The sequence below is a fragment of the Stegastes partitus genome, unplaced genomic scaffold, assembly GCF_000690725.1.
Source record: "Stegastes partitus isolate 25-593 unplaced genomic scaffold, Stegastes_partitus-1.0.2 Scaffold574, whole genome shotgun sequence".
Taxonomy (NCBI): domain Eukaryota; kingdom Metazoa; phylum Chordata; class Actinopteri; family Pomacentridae; genus Stegastes; species Stegastes partitus.
This window is the reverse complement of record NW_007578305.1, coordinates 105,175-117,848: the sequence shown is the minus strand read 5'-3', so window position 1 is coordinate 117,848 and position 12,674 is coordinate 105,175. Positions and strand designations below refer to the sequence as shown.

General features: G+C 40.6%; 1 protein-coding gene across 1 annotated transcript in view; it reads left to right on the top strand.

Moving 5' to 3' along the window:
• Positions 1 to 823: 823 nt before the first annotated feature.
• igsf9ba (immunoglobulin superfamily, member 9Ba) overlaps positions 824 to 12,674 on the top strand; it is a 74,341-nt gene continuing 62,490 nt past the window's right edge. Inside the window, exon 1 of the mRNA XM_008288783.1 lies at positions 824 to 887. Within this exon, the coding sequence (XP_008287005.1) occupies positions 824 to 887 (64 nt within the window). The remainder of the gene's footprint in view (positions 888 to 12,674) is intronic.

Sequence of the window (12,674 nt, the reverse complement as noted above, 5' to 3'; positions counted from 1 at the left end):
AGGAAAAGAAAAAGAAAAAAAAAAAAACTGTATTGTATGTGTCGCCACACCCTTCACATAAAGCACCAGACACGCAAAAAAAAAAAAAAAGCGTTTCTATGTCGGCGACAGCGACATGACAACAGCCCGAGGGCTATGAGGGTGAGCCACGGATGAGTCACACGCCACCCCCCTGTTTTATTAGCAGCATAAATAGCTGGAGGGTGCCGATATTTGATATGAAGGGGGGTTCTTGCCCAAAAAAAAAAATAAAAAAATTGTAGATGAATGGATGAGGATGGGTTGCACGTGGGGGCCAGTTTTAGGGTATTTAAAGATGTGGACGCGGCGCTCTTCTTCTTGTCAATGCGCATGATACTGCGGCTCCACTACTACGGCACGCTCCAACTCACCTTGAATCGGCGCACTGGCCGCGCTCCTGTCATTCGGGGTGCGGGTGCGTACGGAGGACCAATACACGCCCCAAAGCCTCCGTCGGCAGCCAATCGGATGGCGGCAGAGGCGGACCTGTGGCTGCATTCTCACACTTGGTTTCACTATGCGCTCGTAAAAAAAAAAAAAAAAAAACGGGCTCCGTCTACTACAAACGCGGCGGTGCAGGTGCTCTGTCTCTTCGGGAGAGAGGATGCGGATGGAAGGACGGGGGAGGGAAGGGATGAAGGGAAACGCCACGAGGAAAGAGAATAGGATATGATAGGAACAAAAAGGGGGGGCTTTATTTTTTTTTTGGAAAGCCAAGAGAGACCGTGAGGTGCAAGGTCGAATATGAGAGATTGGTTGAACGGGGCACTTTGCGTGGTAATAGCTGGTCGGCAATAGTACTATGATTTGGTATGTGGCCACTCTGATAGCAAGTGTATTCAGCACCAGAGGAACGGCCGCTCAAGGTGAGTTGAAGTGCAATATATGTTGTGCCGCACATCGCTTATGATTTGTGCTGTCTTCTGCGTGTGCGCTTTGGTGCTGCTTTTTTTTTTTTTTTTTTTTTTGCAATCGCATGGCTTTTTTTTTTTTCCTGGTCATATGAACTGTGAGGGCAATTTCATTCTAACAAATGGCTGCATATCTAACGTGTCACGTGAAAGTTCAGTTCAATCGCATCAGGAGGAAACAAAAAAATGTCATTTTTTAAAAATAATAATAATAAAAGAAAAAAATGGCCAGGCTCACATACATGCATGATGTCTGCAATGGGATAATTCACATGCCAAGTGAGGAGAGATCCAGGCAGAAGATAGCTGGATTTAATGAGCCGGTGTGTCTGTAAAGGCTTCATTTGTGAGATTAGAAAGCAAACATTTTATTTTTATTTTTTTTTAAAGGGGGAGATAAGGTCCCCCCCTTCGCTGCTGGTTTGGAGATGAAGAAGGTGGGGGGAGGAGGAGGAGGAGAAGAAATGTGTGCATTGTATCATAGCAAGCAGGTCCCATTTGAGTTCTCCAGAGAGGGGTGTGACCGTCTCAGCCCTCAAGATGGAAAAGTAACTAAATAATGCATCACGTGTCAGATAAAATGCACTCTTGAATTTGATAAAGCCCTACGCTGCTGCATGCAAGGGGGGGATTCATATGCTGGATTTCACCCTCTGCACATGATCAGAGGGGTCACAGTGCATGCTGGGATGCACCGAGCCCCTCCAGGCTGCCAGGCTCACCTAGTGCTGATCCAGGAGGGTCACAAACTAGTCCTTCCTGCAGCCACAAACTGCACAATATCCCTTTTGTTCCTATTTTTTCCTGAGCACTTCTGTATTGACCCATGTACTTACTTAACCTTGCTTTTCCACTTGTGTCCAGATGAGGGAGACATGTGCCAAGCTGTCGCCTGGTAAATGATCCCAATGACCCCACATATACCCAGTCAAAACTGGTCTGCTCGCAGGTCTGGCTCCTCCTGTGATGCCGGTCGAGGCCGACATAAGCTCACTATGAAAACTTGCACTAATGCAGCGAAACAACGTTTGATTTAGGAACAGAAGAACCTCTCGGGGGTGTCATTTTTTAAAGCACAAATTATCCACCTCATGCGGGCGTAGATGTGGCTTAATATTATCGATTGTAAGGTGTTGTCTGGTATCGGCACTGCAATGAAGGTGATTTAAGTCTTTACAAGCTGCACCAGAGAGTCACAAATCACAATATAGCCTATTAGTAATTACAAATGAGAGCTGGTCCACTTCCTATATTACAGTGTCCCAGAATATACTGTGTGTTTTGATTTCAGCTTTGGCACTGCACAGAATCCTTTAAAAAGCAGGATGACACCAGCTGTGTTATATGTATGCAACACTATTACTAAAGATAAAGACAGAATATGTCATTAGAGTTTGATGTTTTCTGATGATACATATGCAGTTTTGATGTCATAGATACTGAATGTCTGAGAGAAGGACAACAGACATGTGCTAAGTACCAGAAAAAGTAAAGTACATTTGAAAATAATTAGCGCTATGTCAAAATATTAGGATTAAATATGTACTATGGAGGCACAAGTAGCTCAGTTTACATACTAGTTTCATGTCTGTTAAGCACAAAGCCACAACCTGCAGCTAATTAGCTTAGCTTAGCATAAACACTGCACATGGGAAGAAGCAGCTGGCCTGGCCCAAAAATCTGGCGAGCAGCAGCTTAAAGCTCTTTTATCCATACAAGACAAGTTTTTTTTGTTGTTTTGTTTTTGGCTGCTCTCACTGCAGAGGTTAAAGAAACAAAGTGTGACAGGATTTTATTAAGCTTTGGAGTAGTAGGTGTATTTTGTTGCTTTTTGATAGAGCCATGCTAACTGTTTCCCCCTGTTGAAATGCTATGCTAAGCTAACGGCTTTGCCTTCATAGCTGCTGTTTAGACATGACATTGTGGAATTGATTTTCTCACCAGAAAGTGTGTTTCTGAAAAAGCGGCACTATTCCTTTAAATAAGCATCCGTCTTTATTCTCGAAGCTGAGACCATGTGCTTTCCTGCTGAACCTTACGGCTTATCATATATCTAACATATACTAACAGAACTTTGGTCCACCTCTGATTTTAGTTTAGATTTTTTAGTTGATTTAATCTTGGTAATTTCCTCCATTCATGAGAACTGCAGGTCAGATTTTTAAGTTTCAACAGACAAAAATTAAAATGGATTGTCTAAAACTGACTGACTCCAAAACAAAGAGAGGGAACATTTTGGATTAAGGCAGCTCAGTTGACTCCTTTTTCATTTCTCCTCTTGATAATTACGTTTCAAATTGGCTAAAATATCCTGGTATTGCACCATGAAAATCACTATAATGATATGTTTACTTAAAATGAACTTGATCAGGACATTGCTGTCTGTATTCTTAAAATTAGAAACATACAACCAGAAACACTACGATGTTATGGATTGTAAGTTTTAATTATTGATACCACAAAAGATGGACGTAGTCTCCAGGTTTGAAAAGTAAAGGGTGGGACGACTTTTTGTATAGTAGGTCTTAAAATGGTGTTTTAAGTGGAAGGATAAGCAGCGTGTCAACATAATTCAACCAAAATGCCACCTAGGTTTACTGCACCCTCCCTTTAAATGATGACCGACCAAACTTGTCCATCTTTGACGCGCAGTTGGCCAAAGAATTTGTGTTGCATTGTGTCTGTGCAGGAGTTGTATTGTGAGCAGCATGTTTGCAGAACAACAGCAGAAACTTCAGACTTCGGTGTCTGCACAATGTGTTCAGGCACCATATTGTGTTTTTCTGGCAGTGTTCGGAGCTCAGCGCAACAATACTGAATAACTACAAAGTGCAAAAATATGCTTAGTTACTCGCATACGGTGCTACTAAAATGTGCTGCTTCGTACCCTTTGTAGAAAGATGTATCTGTTGTGTCAGACGCCTGTCATATGCGGCGGAACGTCTCCCGTGTAGATACAACTCTGGGGTTTTTTTTGTTGTTGTTTTGCGAGTGTTCGTGGCAAAAATATGGATTTGCACCTGAAAGGAACACCGTATTTGCTTGTGATAGCTGCAGTGTGCGCGGGGTTGTCGGGCCAAACAGTACTGGGTTATAAAAAGTAACCCCCGATTCATTTAGTGAATCCGCTGCTTGTCATGCTGTTGCATACGACTGCAAAAGATTTGAACCTGTGCAAGCAGGCGCGCATTCCTGGAGGATTACTTTGTAATGTAATCTTCAAGGCTTGCAAAGCCCTTCCTTATAGTATTTTAAACCCCTGTGCAGTGATTGTAGGCGTTTGTTTCATAAGACTTAAAACTGACAGATCTATTACTCAAACTGACCTTACTTAAACTTATTTCATCATCTCACCGCTGCCTGAAACAACACGCCCCCATCAATGCAGCATAAAAATGGGGCTGCTTAAACTTGAGGTAAACAGCATTGTTTGTCTTCACCTTGTCAATAATCTCATGAATTTGTCACTATCGGTGTCTGTTAACTGTTGTATTAACCTGCATATGGGTGTTTGATCAGATAATGAGTTTAGCTTTAATGCTGGGAAGTATGTTACAACTTTCTGAAGTAAATGTTGGTGTAACAATTAATACAGTTTCTAGGAAAATGTCATTGACTAGATGGACAGAATATTTCAGGTACAGTATGAGCGATTAGTCCCAGTAAACAGACATTCAACGAAGTTTTATTGTGCCTCATGCCCGTCAGGGAGACAGCATATGGTCAGGGAGACCTGAGGTTAGTTCAACAAAGTCAACGGTGACTTGGCATCCAATCAAGGTGAAACAAAAGGGACGCTGACGGCAATATAGAAGTAATTAAATGTCATTGGCAAGTGTCGGGGAGTGGTCTATTTGAAGGACTATTTTCAGCCAGAGTCACTGATGGCAGACCGACTCTCCTCTCAGGTCCTGTGCTGGGACTTGGTATTTTTTAAGCGTTTGTCAAGCTGGCTTTAGGCCAGATGGTATTCATCTGTAATTCCCTTCTTGTGAGCCGCCTCCTTGATGTTTCACAGGATCTGGAGCTCCCTCGTGAGCCGTGCCTTGGCATACTTGTTTCTGAAAGAAAGGAGATATATAGAAGCAGACAGGATATGTGAAGGTGTCAGAAATGTCACTCACATATCTGAGGCCTCCCAGTAGCACCGAGGCGTCGTCTGAAAGCCCTCCTACTGCTTCTGTGGGTGCAGCTTCAGATTGTGATTCAGATAAATGGGTCTGTCTTTGGTTTTTGTCTGGATCCTTGGAACCGTCTGGGACATGAAGTGAGGCTGCTTTTCATGAGATGGTTGGGAAAATGTTTTGACAGCACAGTTTTAATTTGTCTGACATCTCCAGTGTTTCAAAAGTTTTAATGATATGGATAGGAGACGTGAATGTCTTTCCTTTATACTGGTGCTGCAGTGCAGTTTAACAGCGTTTTATGTGATGACTGCTTTTCTGTGTTTGATAAAAAGTGGATTGCAAAACTGCAACAATAGAAATTTTAGTTTTTGTGAAAGATCTACTTTTTTTTTTTTTTTTTTTAGCACAATTGGAACTAAGTTTAAGTGGAATTTCTTTATGATTTTGACATTTCATGCCTTGCTGTTTGGCCTTCGACACCTATGAGACGTAGTCACAGTTATAGTGTGGTTATTAACACTATTTAAATGCAGCTAATTATTACAGAAAAATGCTTATGGATTTGACGCAAATCTATCTGTGGTTCCTTCTTTTCATTTTTTAATCCAAAAACCAAAATCAGAAAATTAAATGAACAACCTGTATGTTGTTTCATTATTCATGTGTGAATGTAACATAGAAATACAAATGGCTGCTTGTTTTTCACACTTAGGATTTTGTACAGAGTTTTGCTATTTTTGTCCGATCGATCAGATAGTTGTGGACGTCTTCATGTGTTGTATTTGATAATCACGCAGCTGGAAAGGCGGAAAAACCAAAATGACATTGTGATTGTACGTCAGGGCATCAGTATTTTAAGTCGACCACTCTGGTTTTGACACCATGGCTGCGTCAGACTTTCTTGTTTTCACACCATCATGTTTCAGAGTTACTCTGTTAATTCCTCTGAGATGAAATTCAGAACCGGATATAAGTCACTTCCTGATCTGAGTCATGCATGCATGGACGTAAACGGTTTACATCACGTCTGTACCGGCCTTCACTGTCTATGGATGCTTCTTCAAACTTGTTGAAAAGCTACAGACACCTGCGTGTTCATCCCAATGTAACAGTGAAAGCTGTCGAGAGAGAAGACTACTTAGTATATTCATTTTACGTATATATACCCAGAACATTGTGTATTTTTGTTTTGCAGATTTTTATGAATTGTTGCTACAACACTGCGTTTTTCTATATCCAGTTTTATCATACTATGAATTAAGACAGACGTTATTGTTTTTCCTCCATCGAGTTCTGCTGTGCTGAGATCAGTGGTGAACTTGTTCCAGTCACAGTGTTTGCCTTCAGACTGTGAGAAGGTCGTCTGTGCTTTTATATAATCCAGTACAGATGGCGGACCTTAAGTGACCGTTTTCACTTATGCATGCAAGACTCATATCAGATAGCACCAAGCCTTATGATTAGGGTTTGACTGATATGTTTTTTTCAGGGCTAATATTGGTACCCATTAATATTAATCAAGGAAAGTGACAACCAGTATTTGGAACCAATACACATTTGTACTAAAAACGAAAGCCTTGGTGTCAAAATTAACAATAGCACAAACTCCCACTTTGTTGCAATGCCTTTATTTACATTTAATACATGTTTAATTTGAACTGAAGTGTTTAACATCTGGCTGCAAGGTGGCGCAGCAAGAAGGTCGCCACGTCCGGTAGAGGCACCGGGATCTTTCTGTGTAGAGTTTGCATGTTCCCCCCGTGCAGTGTTGGTTCTCTCTGGGTTCTCCGGCTTCCTCCCACAGTCCAAAAACATGTTGAGGTTAACTGGTGACTCTAAATTGTCCATAGGTGTGAATATGAGTGTGCTTGGTTGTCTGTCTCTAAGTGTAGTCCTGTGATAGGTGACCTGTCCAGGGTGTCCCCTGCCTTCACCCTAAGTCAGCTGGGATCGACTCCAGCCCCCCCACGACCCTAGTGAGGATTAAGTGGTGTATAGACAATGGATGGGTGTTTAACATCTAGTGTTCGGTGTTCATAGGCTTGTAGCGTGTAACCAATCAGATGGTGCTGTGGGTGGGACATTACTCGAGAAGACCCGTTGGTGACTAACTGTAAAGAGAGGCGGCTGAATCATAGCTAAAGTAACACATTTTAAAATGATAAAAAAAAAGCACATAAAACATAATACAGATATTGACAAAAATGCTGGATATTATATCCAATAATCGACTAGACCAGTAATTGATAGATTGATCAGGCATAAATCAGACAGATCGAATATTAGAATCATGCTGTGGCTCATTTTATCAAGTCCCATTTCTGACTTGAATATAAATCAATCACTTATATTCACTGAATTATGAAAAACAAACGCAAGTATTTTGACTTGATTCACAAATAACAAAATTACAAATAGATTTATGTCTGATTTTGGACTCTCACTTGAATGTAAAAAAAAAAATAGATGATGCACTTTCAAAACTTGTCCTCATAAATATGGTACTATGTGCACAAACCTGACTGATAATCAAAAGCCTAAAGTCATTTTTATACAGCTGGGGAAAAAAAAGAAGCTTGTACTAGAGATACAACATATGACCGGCATTTTAAAAGGTTTTTTTTATTTTTTATTCTAACAATAATAAGGATGGGAGAAACCACATTTGTAAAGTGGCGACAGTAGAAAACTCAGTCAAACATACGCAGCAAACTACCACTACAGTTTGTGTAAACGCTGCACACTGCTGAGTAAATGGACAGACATTACTATATGTGTTGCTATAGCGACTAAAGCAATGAGATGAGTGCATGCTGCTCTTTGTAGTGCACGATCTTAGATATTTTCAGTGCTGACCAACGCAGCGGATGGGTTCATATCAGGTTGTATTGGGGGGGAGGATTTACTGTGTCATCATATTCCCTTCTCCTTCATTCATTGATTTCGTTCATTATTATCTCCAAGATATGGATGCAGATGTGTTACTGTACTGCAAGTTGAAGTCCTGCATTGAAGTTCTGCTTAAATAGAAGTAGTTTCCGAAGCAGGACTATCTTGTTGGTAAATGATGGCGATCAGCACCTCACACGAACATCACTGACAATGTTTAATGAAACATATTGGTTTATTTTCCCAGAATACTGTTCATTTTTAGCAGCATCCTACCATGTGTGTGCTCACATGTCCAACCAAATATGTGCATATTCAACCCATTTGCTTCACATCTCGGCCAATCCGTTCTGAACTGGACTCCTCCTGATTTGGTCCGAGCAATTTGCCATTTTCCAGCAGCCGCACAGTACAACTTCCTCTCTTGTACTCATTTTTTTTTCTCCCCCTCTCCGCTGTACTTTCTCGCTCACAATCGTGAGAGTAAAGCTTAGTAATGAGCTTAGGAGAGGGGCTGTGCTCAAGCTGTGGATGGCAGACTCTCAGTACTGGGCATGTGCCAGCTCTTTCTGGTGATGCCCCCTCCCCTCTCCTCTCTCCTCTCCTCTCCCTGAGCCAGTCCAGTCCCAGAGGAGTCTCCTTGCAAACAAAGCCTGCAGCATTCTGGGAAAGCCAGTTTTTTTTTTTCAGATCATGTGCTTCTGGTTGGACGGACTAACCTCATGTCCTCGTCTCTGTAGTCGTTCACTGCTTGTAATAATAATATGATATTATGTTGATGTGACAGTTGTACTAGCGCTGGTTAAACAATCTGTACACCAGAGCTCTCTCTCTCTCTCTCTCTCTCTCTCTCTCTCTCTCTCTACATGCAGCTGAAAAATAAATATGCATAGACCTGAGATTAATCAGGCATTCAACCAATAAATGTACTTAATGATTAATTAGGGATTTAAACTGAGGGAAAACCAATAGTCAGTGGATCAGTGTAATGTAATTCAGGCTGTGCAATGCAGCTTACATTCTTGATCTTTTGCAGTTCTTCTGTGTACGTTCACATACACATTTTATGTTTTATGTTAATATTTCGTTTTTATACACTAAACATGCTCTTATGCTTTTGCCAATCTCACACTTGTGCTGGTGACAACGTTGCAGACAAATACAAATGCAAATACAAATAGAAACAAAATAAAAGCAGTGAACTCACTGACTCTTCACCAGTTTGGCTTTTAAACATGAAATAAGTCCGTACGGTTTTATTGCTGAATCATTAATGGTCTAAATATCTTTGTCATTCTGTTCTTGGTTGAGCAAAACCATCATATGTGATGAATGTTTTGCACTTTTTTCTAGCCTTAAATAGGATAAAAATTGGCTTGTTTCATTTAAAAGTGCTATTTATAATGTAAATTATTGTTATTTGAAGCAATCACAGTGAATTAACAAGCGAGGGAGAGTGAATTTGTAGTCTCTTGCACTTCCAGAAGGTCTGAGACGATGTCCATATTGCAGGATGAAAGAAAACAATACTGGCCGTTGGTTGAGTAATACAAATAATGAGCAAAGGTGGAAGCTGTGTAATGTTGGTTTACTGCCATGAAAAGTCTTAGGAAGGCGGTTGGTCGGATGGTTTATTTGTACAAACTAGAGTCTGACTGATGAATCGGTTTCCCAGTGTTACTTCTGTTGGTCTATCACGGAAAAATCAGTATTAGAGTATATGAGACAACATATACGCCAAAGAAAACGTTCTTTTACAGATTGTAGTGCAGAAAAAGAGGCTTGGGGTAGGTTAGAAATTGTGTTTTCAGATAGTTTGTCCGACTCCACAATACTCTCAAAGCTGTCTGCAGCACATGTAGCAGAACACATATCACAGCTGAGCAAATGGTGTGGAGTCAAGTGGTGTTTTCGTGGAAATTTGCTCACTAGTTTGCGAGATATATTGCTGGACAGCTACTAGACAACAACCCCATTACTTCCCTTATTGATAATTTTAACATATACATGAATAATATTGGCCGATATGTCGGTATCACAGTTTCCTACTCATATCTCCCCCAGATTCCAATATCAGTTTGACTCTTGTACAAAGCTGCTTTGACCCTTTCCCAAACGTACATAAACCTTAGAGGAGTCTCACACAAAGGTGCTTTTGTCTGTTGGTTAGGAGGACTTGTTGGAGTGAGTGCAGTGATTAACAGAGAACCATCTTCTGATCAAAATCAGTAAATTAGATGGAGTATTGTGGGGTTTGAATAGAAAGATAAGTCACTAGCCCTTTGATTATTCAGGGTTGGGAGTTGGAGATAAGGATCTGGACACTCATAGCAGTGAGACATGGCTGGACTGAACAGATAATAGCGAGGCACTTCATTAACAGAGTGGAGTGTTCTTCTTGAGGATGGTCAGGTATTTGATTGTGTACAGTGAATCAGGTATTCCAGACGTCAGTTCATTTCATTGTTTTGGGTAGTCGAGGTCGATCGAGGTTTATCTGTTTGAGAAAGGGCTGCTGTTCTCATTTAGCTGAACACGGACACCCTCAAGGTGGACTGAGGCAGCTCAATGCAACTTTATTGTTAGACCGAAAAGTACTGAAACCTTCAAGTTCGACTAGAACATCCCAGCGACTGGTTTAGCTGCATTTGACTCTGACTGGTTTGTCCCTGGTCGACCTTAATGAGCAGTCTCTTAAAGCCATTATAATATACAAAATGTAGGTGTAGACCAGGAGTCGGAAACCCGCGGCTCTTTCATACCTCTGCTGCGGCTCCTTGTGGCTTTGGAAAACAAATGAGTATTTAATTTAAATGTATTTTTTTCAGTTCGTTAGTTTTTAAAATGCAATTCTGAATTTGAAGATTATGGTGATCTTGTAACATTAAAACAAAATGTGTCTAATTTTTTTGTCGCTCAAAATATACGTCACATTTGCCGATATGCGACACCCACCGGCACGCGCAATGTTGATAAACTTGACTTTCTCGCTAAATCTGGCAACTTTCCAAATCCTCTTGGCGACTTTTTTTTTTTTGGTCAAAAGTGACTAGCGACAAATCTAGCGACTCTTTCTGGTGTTAATGGAGATTTTTCTGGTGTTTTGGAGACTGATGTGAAAACATGTATCGTTCTGCAGTTACTATCAGCGGTGCTCTCATGAGCTCCTCCCGTCCCAAAGCACTCACAGGCGGTCAGGAGTCTGGTCAGCAGTCTCAGCTGCAGTCAGCAGGACAACCAGATGTCATTTTTATTTTGCTGCAGGTGGATAATTAAGTTCGGCTTTCTATTTCCTAAATACGAGGAGGACTCAAATAGACATTGAGTATTTTATTTGAAAGTAACCTTAAACCCAGCGTCTTTCTTTTTGGAGTTCAAAATGTTTTTGTTGCATGCAGAAATAAAATTTTGTTTTCTCTGCAGTAGTTCATTCATTTTATAAATGCAACACACTATAGTTTTTTATACATAGCATTAACGTAGACACTATATATGCTCTCTGTGTTATCTTCGTTTTAGATGTCAAAAGGGTTTTGTGGCTCCTGGTGTTTTCTTTTCTGTGGGAAACAGGTCCAAATGGCTCTTTGAGTGTTGAAGGTTGCCGACCTCTGGTGTAGACGATACCTGCTTGTGGTCCAGACATTATTTTTCCAACATCCCTGCTGGTTCTGAAAAGACGAACATTAAATATACTTAGTGACCACTTTATAAGGACCGCCTGCTGAATCGAGTTTAATAACTCGACCATAAATTCTGCTTTTATAAAGCTTCTGCATTTTCAGTTTTTGAGAAAGGTGATTAATCTACTTTATATGTATTATTGAGGTTATAACGATTGGCGGTGTACTGATATGCATTATATAGAAAGTGTTACTATATTTTATCGGCTCTGTTAATATTAATCATGACATTGCAGATGAAATAAGTGAAAACAGTGTTTGCACAGTACATACTGCATTTATGTACACTTTAAAGATGTTTTTACAATGAATAATATCAGTGACATCCTACATCCTAGCCTTGCAAGTATGAACAACATTTATATGGTATGCAGAATAGTACTAGATGTAGCAGCATTAATTCTTCTTTTATTGATTAGCAAATGAAACATTGTTATTTAAATAGATACAAAAATAAGTTTGACCATAATTCTTTAAAGGTGCTAAAGCGCAGCTTAACAGTCATTAACAAAAGATTATAAGACAAGAAAACAAATGCAGATCCTGAATGATGCTAATGAGTTGAAACACAATTTCCAAAAAACGAAATAAGCTCATTTTTGTAACCGCATTATTGAACCTGAGCGGGGGGCACGCACTAAAGGGACCTTTAATAATACACTTATACATCACAATAAGCTCTAATTTCGCTTTCCCTCTGAACACTGCACTTGCGAGACACACGCCACTTTAGGTTCAGGCTCATTTCTCACATCTTTCCTCTATTTTGGGGAAACATTTCCATGCATCTGTCCAAGAAGTGCTTCTATCCAGAGATAAGTGTTGGATCCGCAGTGAGCACTCTTATGTCGCTCTGAACTGCAGCTCGAGTGTGAGACTCTTAGAAAGAGGAAGTGAGCGTGGGGCAGGGAGGGAGGAGGGGGAGCGAACGGGAATTACATGGAAGTGGATACGTTGATTGGAAGATGTGTGGAGCCGATGTTGTTCTGTGGATGTCTGACCAGCTCATGTGCAACACAGAAGCTCCGTGTTGCTTTGACTTTTTC